We start from the raw sequence: 25,400 nt of genomic DNA on the forward strand, positions 1-25,400 counted from the left end.
GCCAGAGAGAGGTGAGAAAAAAAAAACAACAGTAGAATACCTTGTTACAAAGTTTTTAGAAGAGGGCTATGGAAGACAGGGTGGGAGGCCCCAAGGGAGCAGAAGAGGGGAAACTGCAGCAATAGGGACTGAGGTTAGACCAGAGGTTGCCATGGACCTTTCAATGAATGAAGGCTTTTCCAGAGACTCCACAAATAAGCTGGATTCCCTGTGTCTGGTACATTTTAAGATGGAGCCTTCCCGGAGGCCAGAGGAACCGGGCTATGTGCTCTGATCTCCAAAGATCTGGCGGTCAGCTCTGTAATTAGCACTACCTCTCCTAACCCGAACCAGTCCCTCCAGGAACTGAAAAGCTGAAGAACATACTTGAGAGGGATTTCACACCCGGCTCTCTGGCCCAGCCCGGTGAAGTCCCGTTTCGTCATGCAGCTTTAATGACTCTCCGGAATGTCACTCTCGTCTGGTATTGCCAGCAATCTGACCAAACCCTCTTGCAAAAGTTTGCAGCATTCGTCCGGGGCGGACTACAGCTCCCAGAGTTCCCGGGCGCTTCCCGGTGCCGATTGGCTGAGCCGTAGGCTCCAGAGGGCGGTGTCGCCCCGCCTCCCCAGGAAACAGGCATCTGATTGGCTGCGGCGCGGGGCTTTTGTGTCCCCGCCCTTCCCCAGGGACCGCGGCGGGCAGAGCGGAGCTGCTGGTGTCAGAGCCCGGAGAGCGCTGGCAGTTCCGCGGTGGGGATGCTGAGGAGCGCTGGGTTTGCGAGCAGCCGTGGCCACTGCGGACTTCCGAGGCGCTCCGGGCCGTGAAAACCCCTGCGCCGCGGCCAATCCCAGGCTCCCGAGGCCATTCACCATCCAGAAGCCAGACGAGCGGGGAGTCCAGCGCAGCGGCGGCCGTTCCCGGATCCTTGGCTTTCAGAGCCTTCTGGAACCCCGAGAGACACCGCGGGGCTCTAGAACCTCCCCAGCGGCCCGCAGTCCCGGCTTCCTGCGCGCGTCGGTCCGAAAGCCCCTCGGGTGCACGGGCGGTCGGCGAGCCGCGGCTGGGTCCTGGCGCACACCATGATCGTTGCGGACTCCGAGTGCCGCGCCGAGCTGAAGGGCTACCTACCCGGGGCCGGAGAGGTAAGCAGCGGTCGAGCGACGCCACTCTTCCCTTGAACCCAGAGCCGCGTCCGAGCTTTGGGCTGTCGCGAGCTGAGTCTGTGAGCCAACCCCCACCCGGCTCGGGGAGGGGGAGTGGAGCGCGCAAGCCGGAGTGGGGTTGCATCAACTGGCAGCCTCGGCTCCCTCCGCCTCCTGCCCCTACCCCCGGGGCTGTAGAGCCCTCCAAGGCTCCTTTGGACTCCCGGCCAACGAGAGGGGAGCCTTCTCGACGTTATCTTGGGTTTGGGCCCTAGTCGAGGGAGTCTTCAAGTCCAGGCAAATCCCGGCGCAGCGGCCCGACCACTCCTCCTCCCCGCCCCCTTCCGCAGATCCTTTCCTCTAGGCTGGGGCTAGAGGAACTGTTTCTAGGTAGGATATGTACCCGCTGCAGTGCCCCCGCTCGGGGATTGGAGCACTTGGGGCTGGCCAACGGAGGTCGACCTCGTCCCCCGCCCCCACCTGCACCCCCGATTTGGATTGGGGGCGTGGGCGCTTCGGGGCCTTGGCGGGCTGCCGGGTATGCCGCGGCCAAAGCACGGGGGAGGGGGGAAAACCCTGGCCGCGACACCAGAAGCCAAGCGCCGATTTGGCTGTGCCCTACTAAGTGGTCTGACGTCCCAGAAGTTTGTTTTGGAGGGACTCTCTTTGCAGTGAGGCTGGGAATACGGCTGGACCCAATCTGACACCCCCTCCCCCATTACCACCGCCACGGACAATGGCCATCTTATTTATTACGCACCTACTGGATGCCAGGCTCCGGCTTTGCCTTTTCGCTGAGTCCTCAGGATTAAACTAGCAAAATATGAGCTATACCATTAATAGTAGCCCCAATCTACGGGATGAGAAAATTGACGCCCAGGAGGGGCTATAGAGAGGTTTCCTTCACTAACCCAGCAGAATAGCTCATTCTTTGGCTCGGGTGTCTCTAGGATTTCCAAGTGTGCTTCACACAACGGAGAGTTTTGCTTGTTTCTTGAGTTTACAGACATGGAGCCTGGTGCAAGTGTCTTACTGGGGTTGGGAGTCAGACAAGTGCTAGTCCTGAACTGTGACCCTGGGAAAAACAGCTGCACTTCTCTGAGCAGCACGGTTTCCGGGGGTCCCCGGTTTTCTGTTAGCTTGTCACCTTTCCCTATCATGGTTTAGGAGCCCGAAGTGGAGGGACGAATACTGCTCCTGCCACTTCTCAGTTGCGTGACTTTGACCAAGCTACCTTATTCTGTCTGTTTCCTTCTTTATGGAAATAATTTTATTTATTGGAGCACCTGGGCACTAGAGCAGGCATGCTCCGGGTTCATGTGGCAGCCTTCCCACTTACTTGCTGTGTGACCTTGGCCAAGTGATCACTTCTGTGATCAGCAACTTCCTCCTGTGGAGATTTGGACATATTTCCAAAGGACTGTTGGGAGAATTAACTGAGAATACATGCAAAGGCCAACGCACAGTGCCTAGAGCATAGCAACTACGTCCTGTATCAAACATGCTAGCTATTTTTAGATTGTGGCCACAGCACATATTTCCCTTTCCCCAGAGTGTCTCACAAGGGGGTGTCCGAGCCCACCCCTCCTGCCTGAGGTGAGAATTGGTCCATCCCTCTTTGGGACAGTGTCTGGGAAGTGACCTGGGGAGAAGAGTGTGCCCCTGGTGGACTGGGAAGGCTCTGAGGGTGTGGCCTTTAGGTGGAAGCCAGCTGTCAACAGCAGGCGGGGGTGGGGGGAAGCTGGTGATATCTGACCCCTTTCTACAGATTCTCTCTCAAGAAAAGAGGACCTTGGGAAAATTCTGTTTTAAGCAGGATCTTTAGAAGACAGTAGGGTGCTGAACTTACAGAGCTGGGTGCCCAAGGCCCAAGGGAAGTTGGACAAGTATGAACAAGGAATATACAGTCCCCTCAACTCCCATCACTTCGCCACGCATGCTTTCACCGGGTCAAGGCCTTCAGATGCTTCACTCTAGTACTGGTGGTATGTTCTCAGAGCCCTCTTGGGTTCTAGAATCACTTCCTGAAACATCACTGCCTCAGGGAAGTCTTTCCTTCCCCACCAGATAATTCCCCTCTGCATACCTGCTTCCTGTTCCCCTTCTCCATTGCAGGAGCTATTATCCCAATTACAGTATAACAGTTGTGTAATCAGGAATTTCTTGTCTGTCTCCTTTGCTAGACTAGAAACACTCTGTAGGTCCCACCCCCAGCACTGTTCTTAGTACCTAATAGGTGCTCGTAACTATTTGCCCCTTGTTGGCTTAGCTGACCCCTGTGAACTGTGCAAGCTTTGAAGTCAGATCTGAGCTCCAAAAGAACCTCAGTGAGCTGTCTCTGAAGAAGGGATAAGAAGACGTATTTCCCTCCAGGTGGTTGTGAGAAATCGGCCAGATCATGGTGGGCATATGAGTCTATATGCACCACTCACACACCCCTCCCTGCAAGGCTGGAGATCAGAGGTTGCTTGGGCTCTGTCTCCCTCTCAGGTGTAAACCCAGGCAAGAATCTTGAGTTCAGCAGCCCACGGGGAGGGGAGTCTCTGCCCCTTCCCAGCTGGCAGAGTGACTTCGAAGGTCTCCGTAGCTGAGTCCTGGAGGTTGCAGGCTCTGGATAGGTTACCAAGAATAAAGGCTGGGGCTACTCCAAGAGGCTGATCTGGGTGGTGGACAGGACCCTTGCAAGCCAGACTGAGCTGAATTCAAATCTCAGGTTGGCCTCTTGTCAGCTGGTGCTTAACCTTTGGAACCTTAATCTTTCCTTGTGTGCAGAAGAGACCCCCACCCCCACCCCCAAACTGATGAAGATTAGATGCAACCAGTGTGCTAGTGAAACGTAATATGGAAGCTGATATGAAAGGTAACTTTTAGTGAGCGCTTAAATCAAGAGCCAGGCACTGAGCTCTGAGGTGATTATCCTCTCTTTACAACTTGCCTGAAGCCCTCACAGTTGAGTGGCCACCCAGACGGCTCTGACCTCAGTGTTCCTGCTGCCCTGTGTGGTCCCCTCAGTTGGAACTCATCGGTTTTCCCTCTGCCCCATCCTAGCTGTGTTGCCTTAGGTAGGTCACCCACCCCCTCTGGTTTTCCTTTCTTTATCCACGTAGTCAGGGCGGGAATCTTGCCTTTATCAGGTGTGCTGAACCTGCACTGTCCTATATGGTAGCCCTTAGCCACATGTGGCTATTGAAATGTAGATAAATCAGATTTTTTAAAATTAAAAATTCAGTTTTTTAGTTGCACTAGTCATACTTCAAATGCTCAGCCACTGTGGCTAGGGACTACCATATTTATTGGACAGTGCAGATAAAGAATATTTCATCATAGCACAAAGTTTTATTGGACTCACTGTGCTAAACTCTGGGATAACAACAGAGAACTAGATCCAGTGTGTGCTCTCAAGGTAAGAAACAAGGCAGGATGACAAGGGCTGTGACTGGGGCAGTGGATCCCCTGGGAATGTAGACGGAGAAGGAGCTTCTCATTCCTGGTGAACCTCAGAGGCAAAGCCTTGGGGCTTCTGAGACCTTGAGAAGTTTAGAGAATAGGAAGTTTCTGCAGTTGAGGAAACCTGATTTGTATCCTAACTCTGCTACCTCCTTCCTGGCTGAGTGACCGGAAGTGGCTTGACCTCTCTGAACCTTATTCCCCATCTGTAAAATGGGAGCTCTGGTAGTAGAACTCCCTTAAAGTGCACATGAAATAAATGCTTCGCCAATGGTAATCAGCGTTGTTACCCACCATTATTATTATTGCCTTCCTACCCCAGGAAGTAGGGGAGGGCTGATTCGGAGGTGTCATCTCTTGGTGGTGGGCCCCTGCCCCGTCTGCTTCCTCTCAAGTTTTGGGTGTCTAGGTTGGGGAGGCATTCAGGGTACTGGAGCTCTGGAGTAGAATCTGCTTGATCTTGCCTTCAGGGCTTTGCACTTTCTGTTACATCTGACTGGAATGCTGGTTCCCTAGATCTTTACAGGCCCTTTACAGGCCCATCAACTCATTTAGATATTTGATATTTAGATATCAACTTAAAGGTTGTCTCCTCAGTGGCTTTGCCTGTCTACTAGGACTGAAATATTGCACACACTCCCCCACCCATCCATATAATCTACGATTTGACATCCTATTCATCATTTGTTTGATTGTCTTTCTCCTTTAGATCGTAAATTCTGGGAAAGCTAAGATTTTGTCTTTTCACTCCTGTACTCTTGCTACCTGCCATGTAGTCATCAAAAATATTTGTTGAGTGAACAGATTAATTCTGGTTTCGCCTGGAAAGCGCTTAACACAGTGCCTTATAATTGAGAAAGTGATCAATAAGTGGTGTGAAACAATGGCCCTCCCTCCCCGGCAAATTATGCTGGGCCGCACCCAATTAAATTAGAATTGCTGGGCCTTGGCATTGGTATTTTTTAAAAAGCTTCTCAAAGGGATTCTAAATGTGCTGCTTGGGTTGAGAGGCCCTTGTTTGAAATAACAATGAGGTTAATGATCTCTGACTTGTTAAGCGCTTGCTGTGACAGATGTACTGAGCTAAGGCCTATACAGGCAGTACCTCATTACATCCTCATGACTACCCAGTGACAGTAGGTACTATTACCCCGTAATCTGGTGAGGAAACTGAGGCTCACAGAGCTAGCAGATAATAGGTGGTGGAGTTGTCATCTGAGCCCAGGCAGCTTGTGTCAAGAGCCCCTATCTTTTAACAGTATTCTATCATCATCATCATCTTCTTCATCAGGGCTGATAATGTTGGTAGATCCAGACCTATCATTTAGAGACCCACAGGCATCAGTTTCTTCCCTTGACAGCTCCTGGGGCAGATTTTAGAGTGGGAAGGGATTCCCAAAGCTGTTCACTGTCCCTCGCTAGTACCCTGGTGGGCCCTCCCTGTCCCACACCCCCCAACTCCCCCAGTTCCTTCCTGCCTTTCCCCACCACACCTGGCTGTGGTTTTCTATCTGTCCTTAGGTCCCCTGAGGGGGAGGCCCAGTTTGTGGAGTCAGCAATCCTTATCTCCCAGACAGAGCTGTTAGGTTTTTTTTCTCTTTGGTGAGGGAGGAGGGAAGGTGAAACGGGAGTGCTTGGGGACTGTGGTGGTTTCTATGCTGGACTTGGACCAGGCTGGCCTGGTAGATCCCAGAAGTATGGGCTGAAAGGGGCCTAAGCAGTCAGCCCAGCTACCTTCTTTGTCCAAGATTAAGGCCCAGAGAGTTTAGGTTACTTTCTCAGAGTCACACAGCAAGTTAGTGGCAGCAGAATTGGTACTCATGCCTGGGACTTTTGGACCCTTGTTCCTTCCTTTGTGGTCTTTCAGAGCCCCAGAGCTCTGCCTCCCTCAGGGGGTTTTTGGCTATGTGAAAAGGAAGGTTCAATTATAATCTTTAGTCCCTGGACACTTGAGGATTAGCAGTAAGTCTAAATTTGAATGAGGAGGGGAGAGTTAGGAGGACACCGTCTCTGTCCAGTGAGGGTATGACTCTGGTTTGGATAAACTGTTTCTAAGGCCAGTGCTGAGAGCCCCCTCCCAGGTAGCAAAACAAATGGATAAATAAAACTGGTGGTTTCCATAGAGGCTCCAATACAGCCACGTCAGAATAGCTGCTGCCATCAGCGTTGTGCCGCCCTGCCCTCCACGCCTCTCTGCTTTCTCTGTTTTCTTCATTCACAGACTAGTGTGAATTACCTGGTACCGTTCTCCACAGAATGTGATCTGGTAGTAGGGAGACCTATCTCAGACAATTAGAAGGCAACGTTTTCAGAAGCAAAAGCGTTGGGAATTGGGGGGTCACAGATGAGGATCAGAAGAAAGGTTCTTAGACCCTGGAAGACAGAGCTAGCTCTGCAAAAGGTGTGACCAGTGTGAGCACGGCGGGCCTGAGCCACTAATGGTCTGGGAGGCTACAGGAGGCAGAGGCAGGGTTTTAAGCCAGTAATGAGATTTGCACTTGAGGAAGTTCACTCTGGCTACAGCAAGTTTGCCCTCTTTAGAAACCACCAGTGTCATGTACTCACTAGATCTGCTCCTGGTCCCAGAGGTGGGGTTGGGGGAGAATGTTTTATTTATTCATTCGTTCTGTTAACTTGGTAGAGGATGGATAGGAGAGGGCGGGGCTGTGGAGGCAGGGAGACCATCGGTGAGGCTGTGGGTTTGAGAGAGGTTGAAGCTGCATCGTAGGAATCTAGGGGACTTGGTGACCTGGCTTCAGGATACGAACAAGGGGGCTTCTTCTATAGGTTCTCCAGGGCTGCCGAGAAGGTGGCCTCCTGGAAATGTGCAACACGGTGGCTGTATATTTCCCTTGGGGCTATATAGTGGGTTCCTGTGTCCCTTCCCAGTTCCTGAAGAACTCAGCCTGTGGGGTAAGCTCTCTTGGTCGCTTTACCCTTTCTTCACCCACCAAACTGGTATATATTTCCACCTGACTGCTTCATGCAAGGTGAGCCAGAAAGGTGATTTTAAAAGCTCAGTGTGGGGGACTTCTCTGGTGGTCCAGTGGTGAAGACTCTGCGCCCCCAATGCAGGGGGCCCGGGTTCGATCCCTGGTTGAGGAGCTAAGATCCTGGATTTCGCATGGTGCAGCCTAAAAAAAAAAAAAACTTAGTGTGACCCCTCGGATAGGAGGAGAAAACTGGAGAGAGAACTATCTTCTTAGTCCTCGCTTTTACCTCCATCTAACCATGATGTGCTTCCTTCTAGGAGCAGAGGGAGAGCCGGGTTCGGCGAGGCCCTCGAGGGCCCAGCGCCTTCATTCCAGTGGAGGAGGTAAGCTTGAAAGGGGTTAGGAATTGTTGTGGGTCCCTGGGAAGAAAGGACATGGGGCATTGAGTGTGTGTGGGGCTTTGCTGGTCTCTTGAAATTGCAGGTTTGAAACTACCCCTTCAGGTTCTTGACCCATTTAATCCACAAAACAGCTCTTTGAGGCAAGCATGTCAACCCCATCTTGCTGGGAAGAAACATGCTCAAAGAGATAAAGTGATAATAACACAGTCAGGTAATGAGCAAACTTGTGATTCCCAGAACAAGACTTGCATTTCCTTAAGAAGATAGAACTATGCATGTTTATCTTCTCATCCTTGACTGTGCGTGTATTAAAGTTTTTTTCGACTTCAAAAGTAATATGTGTTCATTATTTTTAAATTTCCAACGTTTCAGAAAGCTTTAGTCTCTTACAATCCCACTCCCACAGAGATAATCGCTGTTAACCATTTGCCACTGTTTTCCAGACTTTTTTTCATACGGAGCCAAGGTCAGAGTTTATAACATGGTTCTGTTGTTGTTGTTTATTTGGGTTTCTGGTGTGGTTTTTTTTGGTTGTTGTGTTTTATTTTTTCACTTAATGCAACAGAGACACCTTTCATCTACTGAGGCAGGTCATCCATTCATTTATTTAACAGATATCTATTGAATGATTAATGTGTGTCAGGCACTGTTCTAGGTGCTGGGGATACAGCAGAGAACAAGACAGACAAAAATCCTTGCCATCGTGGAACTGACACTCCAGTGTGTGCCTGGTGGGGGGGGGAAACTTCAAAACCCATGAACAGGCAAATTAAAAAATAATAGTTTCCTTCTTTTTCTTTGGCCTTCAGTGAACAAAGACAAATGTTTCCTTGTCCTCCTTGTTCTCCTAATGTGTAGGCCAAGCAGTTAATGAGCTGTTAACAAACGCCTAAACCCTTCAGTTCCTTCCACCCTTTGTAAGTGGAAAACACACAACCACCCGCTGATTATTTACGTAGCCCAGAATTTTAAGCTCAAATATTGTTCTTATCTTTTATTTTTTCATTTATAAATAACCACTCCTCTTCTGTAATAAAGGAAAGAAATAGGCTTTGGGCTTAATCAGGAATTGAATCCTGGTTCTGTCATTTACCAGATCTGTAACCTTGAGCACAGAATGAAATCTCTCTGGGTCTTGATTCCCTCATGTGTCAGTGGGGGAAAATAATAGTGTTCACCTCACAGGGTAACTGGGAAGAATGAGTGAGATAATGCAGGCGGGGAACGCTCCTAACTCAGACCTGGCACGGAGAAATCACTCAGGAAATGTGAACTATTTTGTACCCACCTCCAATGACTGCATGGATTTGCACTATTAGAATAGAAGCTCTGTGGGGAATTCCCTGGCAGTCCAGTGGTTAGGATCCTGCGCTTTCATTGCTGAGGGCCTGGGTTCAATCCCTGGTTGGGGAACTAAGAGCCCGCAAGCCACCCGGCACAGCCAAAAAAAGAAAAAAGAATAGAAGCTCTACGAAAGCAGGAGAAGCTGTACTTTAATCTCTGTGCCTCCTATCTAAAGTTGGAGAAAGCAGGTCTCCAATTTCATAGTTGTGAGCAGTAAATGAGTTAATATATGCAAAGTGTTTGAACAGTGCTTGGTACTTAGCGAGCATTATACAAGTATCAACCAGTATTATATAAAGTGTCTAATAAGTATTTGTTTAATCATTTAATGCAATATCTTTTCCTCCCCTGTTCTCCTTTTTTTGGACATGGCGGTTGTCTTCAGTTCCTTGCTATTAAAATCCCAATGAATGCAATGAATATGTTGGTCTCTTTGGTGGGGAGGGCAGGAGGGGAAGCCATCCCTTCCTCACCTCTGCTTGGCAGGTCCTTCGGGAGGGAGCCGAGAGCCTCGAGCAACACCTGGGGCTGGAGGCGCTGATGTCCTCCGGGAGGGTGGACAACCTGGCAGTGGTGATGGGCCTGCACCCCGACTACTTTACCAGCTTTTGGCGCCTGCACTACCTGCTGCTGCACACGGATGGGCCCTTGGCCAATTCCTGGCGCCACTACATCGCCATCATGGTGAGCCTGTCTGAGCCTGACTTTTGTAGGGGTGGACACATTGGGGGATTCGGTGCTCAGATCTCTCTGCTGGGGGCTTGATTCCACAAACAAGGAGGAGAGGCAGCATAAAGCAAAGCCCTGGCTTTATCTGACCATCCATCGAATTTTAGATTTTGAAGAGAGGCCTATTTAATGCCTGCTTTGCAGATGGGGAAACTGAGGCACATAGGAGTCAGGTGACCTGCCCAAGGGAGGACAACAAGCCAGGGGCAAAGCTGGGGTTAGAACCTAAGTTTCCTGCCTCTCAGGCGACAGTGAGGCTCGTGATGTTCCCTCCATGGGGTACCCACCGAGCAGGGCACAGAAAGAAGCGGGTGACCTGGGCTCTGTCCACCACCTCCAGGCCGCCGCCCGCCACCAGTGCTCCTACCTGGTGGGCTCCCACATGGCTGAGTTTCTGCAGACTGGCGGTGACCCTGAGTGGCTGCTTGGCCTCCACCGTGCCCCCGAGAAGCTGCGCAAGCTCAGCGAGATCAACAAGCTGCTGGCTCATCGGCCGTGGCTCATCACCAAGGAGCACATCCAGGTGCGGTGGGCAGAGAGGCGGGTCCCCGAGGGAGCACGGGGGCCAGGCTGGGGCATGGCAGGCAGCCCAGGGCAGGCACTGAGCAGGTCTGGCCTTTCCTTTTCTCTCTAGGCCTTGCTGAAGACAGGCGAGCACAGCTGGTCCCTGGCCGAGCTCATCCAGGCCCTGGTCCTCCTCACCCACTGCCACTCGCTAGCCTCCTTCGTGTTCGGCTGTGGCATCCTCCCTGAGGGGGACCCCGAGGGAAGCCCCGCCCCCCAGGCCCCTTCACCCCCCAGTGAGCAGAGCACACCCCCCAGCAGGGACCCACTGAACCACTCTGGGGTAAGTCACGGGCTTCAGTCTTGGTGGGAGAGGAAGCTGGCATGGCCCCTGGTCCTTGGGTAGAAGACAGCGCCTCCCTATCTGAAGCTGCTTCCCTAACGCACGCTGAGAGGCCTTAGAAAAGTTATTTGATTTTGAAACCCAGTTTCCTCATCTGGGAAATGAGGATAAAGACTCGCACTTCATAAAGGGTTGTGAGGATGAGATGAAATAACCATGTGACTGGCCTCAGCATGGAGCCCCGTGGGCTTAAAGTCACTGACTTTTAGAACTTTAAAAATACAAAGTTTGCCTCTCATTCTATAAAGTGGCTTATTTGTTTGTATTTTAAAAATACAGATACTTTAAAAAGCCCTTTCCTGTGAGGGAAGTTGATGCTCAGAGAAGCCGTGTCTATTCTCTAGCTCTTAAACATCACTTTGGGAAGCACAGGCCATGTGAGCCGTCCAGTGCAGTGGCTGTCACAGAGGAGGCACGGGGCCTTTACGGTCGTTCAGGAAGGCCCGGCATGTGGGAAAGACGTGTGGGGTTTCTGGGGCCCAGGGAGGAAGAGTAGATGGCCACCACCAGGTCTCTCCCGCAGGGCTTTGAGGCTGCCCGCGACGTGGAAGCTTTGATGGAGCGCATGAGGCAGCTGCAGGAGAGCCTGCTGCGGGATGAGGGGGCCTCCCAGGAGGAGATGGAGAGCCGCTTTGAGCTGGAGAAGTCAGAGAGCCTGCTGGTGACCCCCTCAGGTACAGGGTCACAGGTGTCCAGGTTCAGGGGCCGCCCCCTCCTTACATCATCTCTGCTGGGAAGCAGGTACCTCCATGCGCTGCACCTCTGCAGCCACATCCCAGCCACCACAGGCCTGATTTACCTCCTCCCCCAGGCCTGGCTCCTGCCGAAGTCCTGGTCCCACTCGATGTGGTGAGGGGCTTTCTCTGGCCCCCTACTCTGCATTTCCCAGCCCCCTAATGGTGATTAACCAGGAGTGGAGGCCACTGTGCTCCATGCCTTGGCCTCACCATGACCTCTTTCTGACGTCCTCAGCGGACATCCTGGAGCCCTCTCCAAACTCAGACATGCTGTGCTTTGTGGAAGACCCCACTTTCGGATACGAGGACTTCACCCGGCGGGGGACTCAGGCGCCCCCCACCTTCCGCGCCCAGGTAGGCTCTCCCCACTGGTCTTACTATTGCTTTGCAAACAAGCAGGGGTGGGTGGTTTGTGTAGTTAGAGATTTGGGTACCTTCTCTCCCTCAGGATTCCACGAGGGAAGTGGGAGACCCTGGATGTGAAGGGACCCACCTGTGCCCTAAGCTCAGGGGGTCCTGATCACAAGGAGGAAGTCACCACCAAGCTGCATCCTCCTCAGCTTCTCAGGTCCAGACCAAGCAGCGGGTTAGATCTGTGGGGTGGAGAGACACATTATGGAGAGCCAAGGTGTGCTCCAGAGGATGGCGTCTCTCCGGCTAGCCTTGGGCCCCAAACATTCTCCTCACTGACCCCTTCCCACGTTCCTCAGGATTATACCTGGGAGGACCATGGCTATTCACTGATCCAGCGGCTCTACCCCGAGGGTGGGCAGCTGCTGGATGAGAAGTTCCAGGCAGCCTATAGCCTCACCTACAACACCATTGCCATGCACAGCGGAGTAGATACCTCCATGCTCCGCAGGGCCATCTGGAATTACATCCACTGCGTCTTTGGCATCAGGTGAGTGCAAGACCGGGGCATGAGTGTATTGTAAGCCCTCAATCTGAGCTCACAATTGTTTCCTTTTTCTGTTTGTTTTTCTTTCCCTTTCTTCCTGCCTATATTGTTTTTCAAAGCAAATGTATTTCTTTGCTGATTATAAAAGATAATAGCCATGCTCACCTTTTGAAACTCTTTAATCCGACCCCCAGAGATAACTAGGGAGATTTTATATATATGTGTGTGTGTATGTATGTGTATGTGTATGTGTGTGTGTATATATATATATATAGAGAGAGAGAGAGAGAGAGAGAGTTATATTTGTATTTTCATTCCAAGTAGCATTTCTTCTCATAATAAATAAAACAATAGAAATGCCAACAGTAGGGGATTTTAAATAATGACATATCCATTCAGTGAAATATTATGCAGCTATTAAAAATTATAATAGTGGCTTATTTATATTGCCATGGGAAAATGGTCAAAATATATTGAAAGAAAAGAAAGCTGGCTACCAACCAGAATCTTCTTTTTGTTCCTTTTTTTTTTCTTTAAACTAAAAGTGTGTACATGCATGGAAAATGTGTGGAAGGCTGTACCGTAAAATGTTATTTGATAATGGCTGTCTCTGTATAGTATATGATGGACTACATTTTCATTCTGTTACCTAAGTATTTTCTGATCTTTTTTGAGTAAGTTTTTTTTTTAATTGATGGAATCATACTTGATATATTCTGCAACTTGCATTTTTTACCTAATAATCTATTGTGAACCACCTTCCTTGTTGGTGTGAATAGATCTTGCATGCTTTTTAGCCACTGTATAGTGTTGTTGTGGATGAAGTGTAACTATCCAACCATTTCCCTATTGTTGGATATTTAGGTGGTTTGCAGTTTTTCACTATTACAAATACCATGTGCAATGACTAGTTTTATACCTAAGTCCTTTTTTAAAAAAAAATTAATTAATTTATTTATTTTGGCTGCGTTGGGTCTTCGTTGCTGCACGTCGGCTTTCTCTAGTTGCAGCGAGTGGGAGCTATTCTTTGTTGCGATGTGCTGGCTTCTCACTGTGGTGGCTTCTCTTGTTGCGGAACACGGGCTCAGTAATTGCAGCATGTGGGCTAAGTAGTTGGGGCTCGCGGGCTCTAGAACTCAGGCTCAGTAGTTGTGACGCACGGGCTTAGTTGCTCCGCGGCATGTGGGATCTTCCCAGACCAGGGCTCGAACCCATGTCCCCTGCATTGGCAGGCGGATTCTTAACCACTGTGCCACCAGGGAAGCCCTATACCTAAGTCCTTGTAGGTAAACCCTAGATGTGAAATTACTTGTCAAAAATATACACAGAACAATTTTTTTATTTTTACAAACCTCACTCTGATAATGTTGTGGCAAATTTAAAGAATTAAAGAAAGAAACCATTTCCCAAAATTCTACTACTCCACAACCACATCCACATTCTGAGATGTTTTCCTCCATTGCTTTTTTTCTTTCTTATGTAGTTGCTTTTGTATAGTTGAAATTATAATTGTTATTTCGTTTTTTAAAAGATATGCTTGATGTTTGTAAAGAGCCAGATTTTTAGTAAATTTAGGAAACAGATAACAAAAAGAAGAAACTAAAAATCACCCATAATCCCACCTGCTCTTATTATTGTCAAATATTTCTTTCCTGTCTTTTTTCCATGCACAAATGACCAAAACACATATAATTTTACAAAAATAAGACTTTCTTGTCTACTGTATTTATTTTACTCAGTTTAATCAAATGAGAGCATATTTTAGAGAACACGTGATTTTTTTTCTTGCTTTTCTAGTTTAGCTATTATTCCAAGCATGAAAAAAAAAATCCCCAAAGTTTTAAAAAGGTACATGTTCCTTGTAGAAAAATGTGCATTTCTGTGCATTACTAGCTGTAAATCATATTTCACTGAGTGGGTTGAGCTGTGCTTAATTGGCCAGCCTCCTTCTGGCCAACCTCCTTGGCAGGTTTCTAAGTCAGCGAAGGCCAAGGATGGACGGGCATCTTAGGGTGTGTGCGGCACAGTCTAGTTCCTGCCCAGCTGCCAGGTCGAGGCTCCTCCACTCTCCAACATGGCCCTCACTCCTAAACCTTTGTCTACCAAATCTGTCCTCTAGTCTAAAACTGGTCTTCTGGGACTTCCCTGGCGGTCCAGTAGTTAAAACGGTGCTTCTACCGCAGGGGGCACGGGTTCGATCCCTGGTCGGGGAACTAAGGGCCCACGTGCCGCGTGGCGTGGCCAAAAAAAAAAAATTTTTTTTTTAATTTAAAAAAAAGTAAAGAAAAATTAAACCAGTCTTCCTCATCCACATTGATCTGTGATGACTCACTGGCTCACTGGACTAGGGAGTGACAAAGTGGCTTCTAGACTTGTCACCAACTTGCTCTTTGACTTTGAACAAGCTAATTGCCTTCCCCAGGCCTTAGTTTGCCCATCTGTAAAATGACTACCGGCTCCTTTTTCTCTTTCCCTCTTCCTTCTCCAGGGTAAATATTTGCATTGATCTCCTGCCCCATCTTCCATGCATGGCCTCAGCTGTAAAGTAGTGACTATGACCTTGGAGTCAGGCAGAGCTGAGTTTGAATCCCATTCCCAGATGTGTGACCTAGGTGACTTCACTTCTCTGAACCTCAGTTTCATCTGTAAAATTGAGGCTGATGAAATACAATAAATTGTATACAATAGTTTTGTATACAGTAGTGTACAGTAGTTTTGAGGATGCCATGAATACATGTTCACATGGTCAGTACGGCATGCTCACCCTCTGTGCATTCCCCTACGAGTCCAGTGGGCTGTGATAATATGACATCAGCTGTTTTTCTAAGAGGAATGAAGTTTCTAGTTGCTTCCTACCTTCTGCCTTTTCTCGCCACTCTCTGTTCCTCCTTCTGCAGGGTGGGACTGGGGAGAGGAGATACTTGTGGGAGCAGAGGGTAAGTGATGCTACTGGGGCCTTTCCATCCAGATATGATGACTATGACTACGGAGAGGTGAACCAGCTCCTGGAGCGGAACCTCAAGGTCTATATCAAGACAGTGGCCTGCTATCCAGAGAAGACCACCCGAAGAATGTACAACCACTTCTGGAGGCACTTCCGCCACTCAGAGAAGGTGAGGCTCTCAGGGTAGGAGCAGGACGGAAGCAGACAGCCTGGCCCATGGAGGAGGCAAGGGGTCGGGACCCAGTGAGGTGCCCCAGACTAAGTCTGTTCTGCCAGATGGGGCACCTGGGTGTATTGTCCTGGGTTCATGTCCTACTCCACTGTGTGGTTTCAGACTCCATTTACTCACCTGTAAAGTAGGAGTGTGCTTCCCAGGGTCCTCAGTGGCAGCCAGAAGGACCTGGGTTCAAATCATAACCCTGTTACCTGGTAGTCATGTGACCTTGGGCAGGTCATTTTGCCTCTCTGAGCTTGTTTTCTTTACAATAGGAATAAAAACTGCCTGCCTTTCAAGGTTGCTGGGAGGATGAAATAAGAAAATGAATGTAAACCTCTGATCCCAAATAGATGTTGTTTTTAGTTTCGGGGGGATGAAGAGATTAGCCGTGATAGGGATAAATGTGCTTGAAATTCTAACACAGTCCTTGCACCAAGTTGCTTAGAGCCTTAGGAAAGGTCAAGGCATCTCTGTAGGAAAGAGGAGGATGAGGGACTTCCGTGACAGTCAGTTGGTTAAGACTCTGTGCTCCCAAGGCAGGGGGCACAGGTTCAATCCCTGGTCAGGGAACTAAGATCCTGCATGCCACACAGCATGGCCAAAAAAAAAAAAAAAAAAAAAGAATGGGGAAGGATGAGTGGTCAGGGATAGTGGCAGTCTGGGAGGGAAGGGGCTGGCGAGGAGTGACATCAGTTGCCAACAAGCCCGTGTTCTGCGCCCCAGGTCCACGTGAACTTGCTGCTTCTGGAGGCCCGCATGCAAGCCGCCCTGCTCTATGCCCTCCGTGCCATCACCCGCTACATGACCTGACTCGTGTGCAGGACCTGGGCCTGGAGCAGCTGACCCTGGAGGCATCCTTCTCCCTGCAAGGACTTCTCTGTCTGGAGACAGACCCTAAGCCTGCCTGTCCCACGCCCACCCACCCTATTCTGGTGGTGGGCCTGTGTGTGATGTGCAGCCCCTGAGCCACACCCTCCTCACTGGAATGGACAGGATCATTGCACTGACTCTGGGATCTCAGCTCTGCCCCTGGGAGCTGGAAGAGGACTAGCAAATCTCCAGGCGCCAAGGCCCTTCTTCCTGCCCCTACCCCCAGAGGCCAAGGGCACAGGAAGGAAAATGGGCTGAGCTCAGACTTGTGTGCCAGCAGGCAGGGGCCCGGGCAGCACAAGTACTTTGGCCTTCCTGGCCTGGGAAGTCCCTGGCTGGCCCCCAAGGGAGAGGGGCAAACACCTCCAGGGACTGACACTCCAAGCGGCTTTGCCTTTCCTCCTGCTTCCTCATTCTCAGACTTCATTACCTCCCACCTGCCATTCATCCATCAATGTGAAAGTCAGGGTCACAGCTGGTTTGTGCGTCTGGCTCCCCAAAAGCCTGTTGTGTTAGGCAGCCTGCAGGCCTCTCGTCCCCTGGTTGCCCCAGTCCTAGTTCAGTTCCTTTGACCTCCTTTGTTTGCCCTTTTACCCTTTTCTCCCACACCTGGTGGTATGAGGCCCCAGGAGAGAGACCAAGCACATCAAACAAGCAGATTATCTCTAGAGAGTCTGGACTCTCTGTTGGTCACTTTGCCTTTAGAAGAGGGAGTATTATATTGTACATTCTCTGTATTTCGGTTTTTTATGGGTGAGGTTCTTCAGGGCCTCAACCCTAGAGCCATAGTCAGTGTCTGAGAGAAGGACAGGGAAAAATCTGTCCTCCCCAGAGCTGCACCTGCCCTGCAGAAGCTGGCATCCCACTTTGCTATCTCCCATGGCTCTGCCACAAACATTGCCAAAAAAGCAAGCCTTTCTAGGTGGTTTAGGTGGTACATGGCTCAGGGGGAGAGGCAGGAGACCCCAGGGTTCTTGTGTGGCCCCTGGCACTGGCCAGGTGCCCTCCATTTCCACAGTTGCAGACTGAGGGGTAGTTTCTGAGATATTTGAGCCTTCACTCAGATTCTGAGGCCAGCAGCCAACTGCAATCCTTGCAGGATCTTGAGGGCTTCTGGGGAGCACCCCCCTCTTGTAGTCAGTCTCTCCGGGCTACCTACCAAGGACCTCCCCACCCCCATCCCAATTTCTGTCCCTTCTCCTCGGTTTTAGGTGGATTGCTTGAAGGCAGAAGCAGCCGAGGACTGATCCCAGGCACTTTCTGTAGCAAACGAGCTGTGAATTATGACTTCCCTTGCCCTTCTTCCGGCAGTATGTGCCTCCCCTCTGACCAGTTGGGAGGTGACTGAAGAAAGGCAAGGGCCAAGCTGCTGCTGCTTCTGACCCTCCCCTCTGGGGTGGGGCAGGAGAGGAGCCTGGTCATTGTGCCACATTTCATACCCGTGCAGGCATGGGCAAGCAGCTGGCACCCCCTTCAGGCCTCAAAGCCCTCCCTGCAATGAAGCTGGGCAGGAGAGAAGAGGCCCCAGCATTGGGGTTTGGATTCCAGAGGGGACAAGATGACTGTACGTGTCCCCGGGTGGGTGGGGAGGAGTATTCAGTGTTCAAGTGCAGAAATCTTTGCCTTTGCTACCAGTTCTGTATGATGAGAAATAAAAGTTCACTGAGGTTTTGTTTTGTACTTCTTGTTAATGGGCTGTTTTTCCCATTTCCTAAGGGTCATAGTTCACCTCTTGGCATAAGCAGGGAGCTGTGATTGCATCATGGACCTGACCTGCCAGCCCTTACCCTGCTAAGCACTTGTGCCCACGACCGTAGGGTTGGGAGTGGTTGGCACTAAAGGTCTACTTTTGTCCCTTGGGTGTCCAGCCCTGCCACTCATCTGTGGCTGGCCTGGCATTGTGGAATAATAATGGCCATCTTATTTTTCTCATTATGCCTGGCCCCGGGCTGGGTACTTGGAGTCATTTCTCTGAATCCGCAGCAAAATCCTGTAAGGGAATTGAGACTCAGAGGCCAAGTGACATTGCTGAGGCCACATCAGTGGTCCATGGTGGAACCAGGATTACAACTGGGGTCAACTTGATCCTGAGGCCTTGGCCTGTGGCAGAGGGAGGATGTTTGAGAATTTCTGGGGGACCATTTGTTTCTCCTGCCTCATCACATTACTCTTACTTGCTTCTCATCCTTCCCTCCCCAGCACCAAGGAGACAGATCCAGGCATAAGGAGTTAGATGTGACTCCAAGTTGGTGCCAGTACCATTTAGTACCTGTGTGACCTTGGTCAAGCTTCTTAGCTTCTCTGGGCACTAGGAACTCTAGCAAGCTTATCAGAAAAACCACATCATGACTAAGAGCTAAGACCTCTCCTGCTGGCTTCCCACTTCCTCTAAGTACTGCCATCATAAAATGAAAACTGGGTCTCCTCCAGGAAGCCTCCCCTGATTGACTCTCCTGTACCCTTCCCCTTAGATTCTGGTCCTGACTTAGTCATTTATTATCCCTGGGAGGGGGAGGGTTGATTAATTTCACTGTGTCTCAAGTTTGCCAAAAATAAAAACGAGGGCAAAACATTTTCTTTTCCAGGTAGCATCATTGAGTGACTGTTGCCAGATGTTTTCAAAAGTAATCTCTCCATCTTCACAGCAACCCTGTGAGAAAAGCGTGTTGGTCCCATTTTACAGATGTGGAAAAGGAACCTCAAGTGAGAGTCTAGGGAACACTAACATAACAGACAGACCCAGGTTCAAATTCCAACTTTGACATTTAATGTTTGACCGTAAGCAAGTTACTTCAATTCTCCTTCCTCAATTTCCTTATCTATGCAACAGAATTAATACTTAGGGTCACGGGAGAGTTGTGTGGATTAAATAATGCATGAAAAGCACCTCGCACAGTTCAGGTACCTTGAACTAGTGAGCCATTCGGTATTCAGACATCTGCCCAACATCATGAAAGTGAGATAGAATTTGAATCCTTGTTAGTCTGACTCCAGAGCATTACTCTTTTTTTTTTTTTTTTTTTGGACATGCCGCACAGGATGCGGGATCTTAGTTCTCCAACCAGGGATTGAACCCATGCCCCCTGCAGTGGAAGCACAGAGTCTTAACTGCTGGACTGCCAGGGAAGTCCCATCCAGAGCATTACTCTTGTCCCCAAACTCCCTATGCCCTCAGTCTGTATTTCTAAAAATCATGTTCAAGCTGATTTGCATGTGGAATTGAAAACTCTTGGCTCCAGTTTGGATCCAGTGAATCTGTTTTAGACTTCTGCAACCTGCAATCCAGGACCTGGGCATGTCTACCCAGGTTGGAGTTAGTAGAAGTTTCTGGTGACTTGATTCTTGGTTGGTTTGACATTTGAAGCCATGCTTGGATTGAGGGCTGCTGAGAGTGGGTAGAAACAGGAGCTGGGTGAGTGAGTCTCCTCCATCAGGTTTCGAACATTCACCAGAGCCCTAGGACAAGTGGAACGGAGAAGTTGCTCACAAATTTTTTGTGCTTTAGAATCTCCTAGAGGACCCGTGTTTAGGAGTAGAGCTCAGAAATGTGCAACTTCAACAGCTTCCCTGCTGTTCTGATGCCAAGGTCATTCTTCCATTTAACACCAGATGTTGTGCTCCTAATATGTAAATGCCCTGAATACAGAACAGTGAACATGACAGGCATGGCTCCTGCCTTCTTGGGATTTATTATCTAGTAAAGGAGTCAGACATTAGATCATTATACAACTAATTATTGCAATTATAATTGTGATCAGCACCTCAAAGGAGAGACGTGAGGTGCTGTCAGAGTATTTACAATGTAGCATCATCAGAGGCTTTTCTTCCAAAGAAATACGTTGGGCTTCTGCAGAAACTAAAACACATCGAAGAAGAGCAGTTTCCCACCCACTGAAGCACCTTCTTGGAACCTGAAGCCTCCATGGAACAGTTAGAAAACTGCTAATCTACATTCCTCTGTAACAGATTCTGTCGTGTGCAACCCAGACTGTAGCACGCATTCCTTCCCACACCCCCACTCCACTGGGAGTGTTGGTTGCTGAAGGATCTCAGCTGAGTGGCTCTCTGGGAACTGCCCAGTTGAAGGGAGCAGCCAAGCTCACGGTTATGCCCCTCCAGGCACTCTGGTCCGCCTCCAGTGACTCGTTGATGGGAGAAGAGTATGCAAAGACCTGACCCCTTTGCTTCCATTCAAAACAACTCAAGGATTGTCCCAGCTGTACTGCTCCCTTCATGATCAGCTGAGGCCAATGTTGCAGCTGCATTGCAGCCCAACTTCTGCCCAGTCCTGCTTCTCACTGTCCTATGATACTGATCCCCACTAAACCTCCCATATGCAAATTTCCATCTGAGTCTGCTCACCAAGGATCCTAAGACACTCTTATGTCTTAGGTGAAAATAAAGACCCGAGAGGAGAAATTTCTTGTTGTGGTCTCACAAGCCTGAACCTTCAGATCCTCATCATAGTTTGTCACCACCCTGTGTCAGAGGCCTACAACTTCCGGTCACAACTTTCTCTTCCTGAGGTTGGAGGCGACAGCTGCAATGCTGAAAAGGCCAGAAAAGGTCCTCACTCCCATCGCCACTCCCATGGCTGGAGACCTTGGGCAAGTCACTTGCCATCTCTGGGGAGAAGGTTAAGTACACTCACTGCCTGAATGCTTTACCTTCTCTTAAGTCAGCCCGTGTCATGGTTCTGAGAAAAACCATGTCTCAGCTGGTTATAGCAGAATTTCTTTCCCCTCCTGTCTGAATCACCTCTGACCTCAATGTTGGTTCCTCTTCAGGGAAGCCTTGAGCTTCTGCCCCAATTCCGAGTTTATAAACTCACATTCCAGGGAGGAACCCCTTTTCTTGGCTAATGCCAAAATTATCAAGTGTTTACTTTGTCACAGACACTGCCGGATGCCGGCAGTTCAGCAATGAATAAGACAGATACAGTCCTGGCCCTCATGGACTTTAAAATCCAGTGTTAAAGACAAACATCATACAAATACTTGTGATGAGTCCTGGACAGGGGAGAAAACAGCACAGGAAGCCATGAGAGCGTGCGGCAGAGGAACCGTTCCCAGAGAAATACCTCGGACATGAAGGATGAGAGAGGACCGGGCAAGGATGGGAGGGGAGAAAGGCGTGCAGAGCAAAAAAGATTTCTGGCAGAGGAAACAGCATGGGAGAAAATTCGAAGCAGGAAGGCAGCCTGGCAGGGCAGAGGGAGCAGAGAGAATATGAGGAAGGGTGAGGTAAGAAGAAAGCCTAGGGCAGATCTGGCATATTAAGAATTCTGGACTTTATCCTATTAGCAATGGGAAGTCTTCAAAGGAGATTTTATTTATTACAAAACAGATGTTGTGGACTGAATGTTCATGTCCTTCTCAAATTCATATGTTGAAATCCTAATCCTCAGTGTGATGTTATTTGAAGATGGGGCCTTTGGGAGGTAATTAGGTAATGAGTGTGTACCCCTCATGATGGGATTAGTGCCCTTTTAAGAAGAGACAGGAGAGAGCTTGTTTTCTCTCTCACTTTCACTCCACTATGTGAGGACACAACGAGGATGAGGGCTCTCATCAGGTACCCAACTGGCTGGTACCTTGATCTTGGACTTCCCAGCCTCCAGAACTGTGAGAAATAAATGTTGTTTATGCCACTCAGTCTAAGATATTTTTGTTATAGTGGCCCAAACTAAGGCAATAGATAGCGTTTATTAGAAGAAGGAGTGAAGAAAGTAGTAAGACTAATTTAGAACTGCCTACATGCCAGGTCCTCCACTAAGTAATTCACAAGCATGACATCATTTCATCTTCACAACAGCCTTATAGAGCCTAGTATTGTCTCCCTTTTACAGATGGACATGATGGAATGGAGACTAAAAATCCCCTCAACCGGACTTCCCTGGTGGTGTAGTGGTTGGGAATCCGCCTGCCAATGCAGGCAACACAGTTGGAGCCCTCGTCAGGGAGGATCCCACGTGCCATGGGGTGGCTGGGCCTGTGTGCCATGGCTACTGAGCCTGCGCTCTAGAGCCCGCGAGCCACAACTACTGAGCCCGTGAGCCATAACTACTGAGCCCGCGTGCCACAACTGCTGAGGCCCCCACCCCACACTGAGAGGCCACCGTGGTGCGAGGCCCTCACACCACGGCAGGGAGTGGCTCCCACTCTCCGCAACTAGAGAAAGCCTGCACGCAGCAATGAAGACCCAATGCAGCCAAAAAGAAAGAAAGAAAGAAATTTATTAAAAAAGAAAAAAATCCCCTCAACCAAAAATGTTTCTCTGGTTCCCCAACTCCACCCTGAGTATACATCTTCCTCCTTTGACCTAAGCTTACCTAGCGCCTCTGTTTTAGGAAGGCGTTTTTTATGTCTAATATTATAACCATTGTGGGGCTCACTCATCTCCCCACTCGACTGCAAGCCCCAAGAAAGCAGAGGATTTTTGTCTAGCATGTTCACTGCTTTATCTCCAGAGCCCAGAGCAGGACCTGGCATGTGGTAGGGGCTGAATAAATAAAATAGGTGTGAAATATATGTTCGTATCCACCAGGAGGCCTGGTCTAGTGCTGGATATGGGCAACGGTGCTACAGAAATAACAGCCTCCCTGTGTTTTGGACTCAGCCTCTGCTCTGGCTAGTTGTCTGTTCCGTAGCCAGCTCTCAGACTCTTAGCGTCAATCTGGTGTCGGGGAGAGAACTTGGACTTTGGAACGAGTCAGACAAGGCTCAAATCTGAGTGCAAGTCCATCTGGAATGAGGCAGAGCGTAAGTAAACAGAACCAAGTACCTATATGACCTTTGATAACTTTCTTTAATTTCTTCATCTATAAAATGGGAACATTACCATCAAAAATTATTAGTGTCAAGATCAAATGAGAAAATGTTCATAGAGTACCTGTTTAGTTAATTTACTTCCGCCCTTCAACGGAAGACAGGGATTGGGTCAATGTTATTATTTCAGATGAATAGCCTCAATTTCCTCATATGTGAAATGGGAGTTGTGAAATGCAAGATAATATAGAATTCCCACTACCTAGACTGCTCCTCTCCCAGGCCTGTGTGGGGGCTAGCTCTTTCTAAACCTTCAGTCCTCACCCTCCATAACATCTCGTCAGAGTTCTGACCTGATCCCTGTTTCTCAACCTAATTCCACCCCTTTTCTCTTCAGCACCTTTCATAATCTTTATTGCTTCTTGCCTGTCTCCTTGTTGCTGTTGTACCCCCACTGTCTGCCATCGTGTTAGAGTTAAGTGCTCAATTTATGTGTGTTGGTTGCATTAAATACTTATTGATCACTTATTCACCAACCAGGGACTGTTTTTGGCAATCCTAACCACAACCCTGGGACATAGGCAGGCAGGGATTTCACCCATTTTACAGCCATGGAAGCTGAGGTCTAGCAATATTAATATTGCCCAGGAATCTGCCAAGCAAATTAGCAGGAGTTCTAGACTCTTCGACCCGTGCTCTTTCTACCCACCCCTCCAATGGGGAAGGAGCATTGGAGGCCTAGGAATTGGAGGCTGTAATATTTAGGTGAGTTACTTCCCTTCCTAAGCCTTAGTCTTCCCAACTCTAAAATGGGTAGAATAATCCTTGCCCTGACTGGTGGTTAAGGTGAGAATCAGCTGAAATAGTGGGCTGAAAGCATTTAAACTGAAAGCACTGTACTCGTTTACGGAGGATTTTTGTTTTAATATGCAGAATCAATATTGACTTCAAAGATAAATCACTGTGGGCTGGGGAAGCCAGGGAACTTTCCTAGAAGTGGCAGCATTTCAGCTAGGTCTTAAAGATAGGTAAGATTTGGGGAAGATTTGGGGGAAACAAAGCTCAGAGCCAAAGTCATAGACCAACAAAAGCAGGACCCTCCAGGCTCTCTGGGTTTTACTTTCTTCCCTTCGAGGTTGGTATTCTCCTCTAATGTGCATTTCTTTACCCTGTTCTATTTTTCCTTTCAAATAAAACTCATTAAAGTATAAGTTGCATGCAATAAAATGCATACTTTCTAAATGCACACAGTTCCATGAGTTCTGACAAAAGTATACACCTACGTAACTGCCACCCAAATCAAATTCCCTCGTGGTGCTTTGCAGTGAGTCCCCCAATCCCCTATCTTGTGTCGCCCAGACACCTACTCTCTGCTTTCTGTCACTACAGGTTAGTTTGTCGTTGTTGTTCTTAATCACTCATTTCTTTATTAGTAAATCACGAAGTTTTGCATTCAAAAATTAGAACAAAAACATAAATGCAACAAAATGTATTACTTCACTAGGCTTAGGACAATATTTCATTCTAGGCATTTGCTAATGAATATAGTAGTCATTAGATAATTTGACAATAACTAACTGGAGAAAAGAATTAGTAATAGGGCTTCCCTGGTGACGCAGTTGTTGAGAGTCCGCCTGCCGATGCAGGGTACACGGGTTCGTGCCCCGGTCCGGGAAGATCCCACATGCCGCGGAGCGGCTGGGCCCATGAACCATGGCCGCTGAGCCTGCGCGTCCGGAGCCTGTGCTCCGCAACGGGAGAGGCCACAATGGGAGAGGCCCGCGTACAGCAAAACAAAAAACAAAAACAAAAAAACAAAAAAACTATACCTACAAAGTTACAAGAGGTACGTGGATAATTTGATTGCTTCTTGAGAGATGATGGCTTACATGTAAGGCAATATTTTAAATTTAGTTTAAGTATTTTTAAAGAAAAGACATTTTTAAAAAAAGAATTGGACTTCCCTGGTTGTGCAGTGGTAAGAATCTGCCTGCCAATTCAGGGGACACGGCTTTGAGCCGTGGTCTGGGAAGATCCACGTGTCGCAGAGCAACTAAGCCCATGAGCCACAACTACTGAGCC

General features: G+C 49.0%; 1 protein-coding gene across 1 annotated transcript; it reads left to right on the forward strand.

Moving 5' to 3' along the window:
• Window positions 1-546: 546 nt before the first annotated feature.
• On the forward strand, window positions 547-18,217 carry SESN2 (sestrin 2). The gene is made up of 10 exons (XM_079903613.1): window positions 547-1,124; window positions 7,822-7,887; window positions 9,736-9,933; window positions 10,319-10,501; window positions 10,613-10,825; window positions 11,409-11,559; window positions 11,858-11,976; window positions 12,333-12,523; window positions 15,489-15,633; window positions 16,405-18,217. Exons 1-10 carry the CDS (start codon window positions 1,062-1,064, stop codon window positions 16,489-16,491), a joined length of 1,416 nt encoding a protein of 471 aa, XP_079759739.1. The 5' UTR covers window positions 547-1,061; the 3' UTR covers window positions 16,492-18,217.
• Window positions 18,218-25,400: the final 7,183 nt, after the last annotated feature.

Source organism: Stenella coeruleoalba, assembly GCF_951394435.1.
Source record: "Stenella coeruleoalba genome assembly, chromosome: 1".
Classification (NCBI taxonomy): Eukaryota; Metazoa; Chordata; class Mammalia; order Artiodactyla; family Delphinidae; genus Stenella; species Stenella coeruleoalba.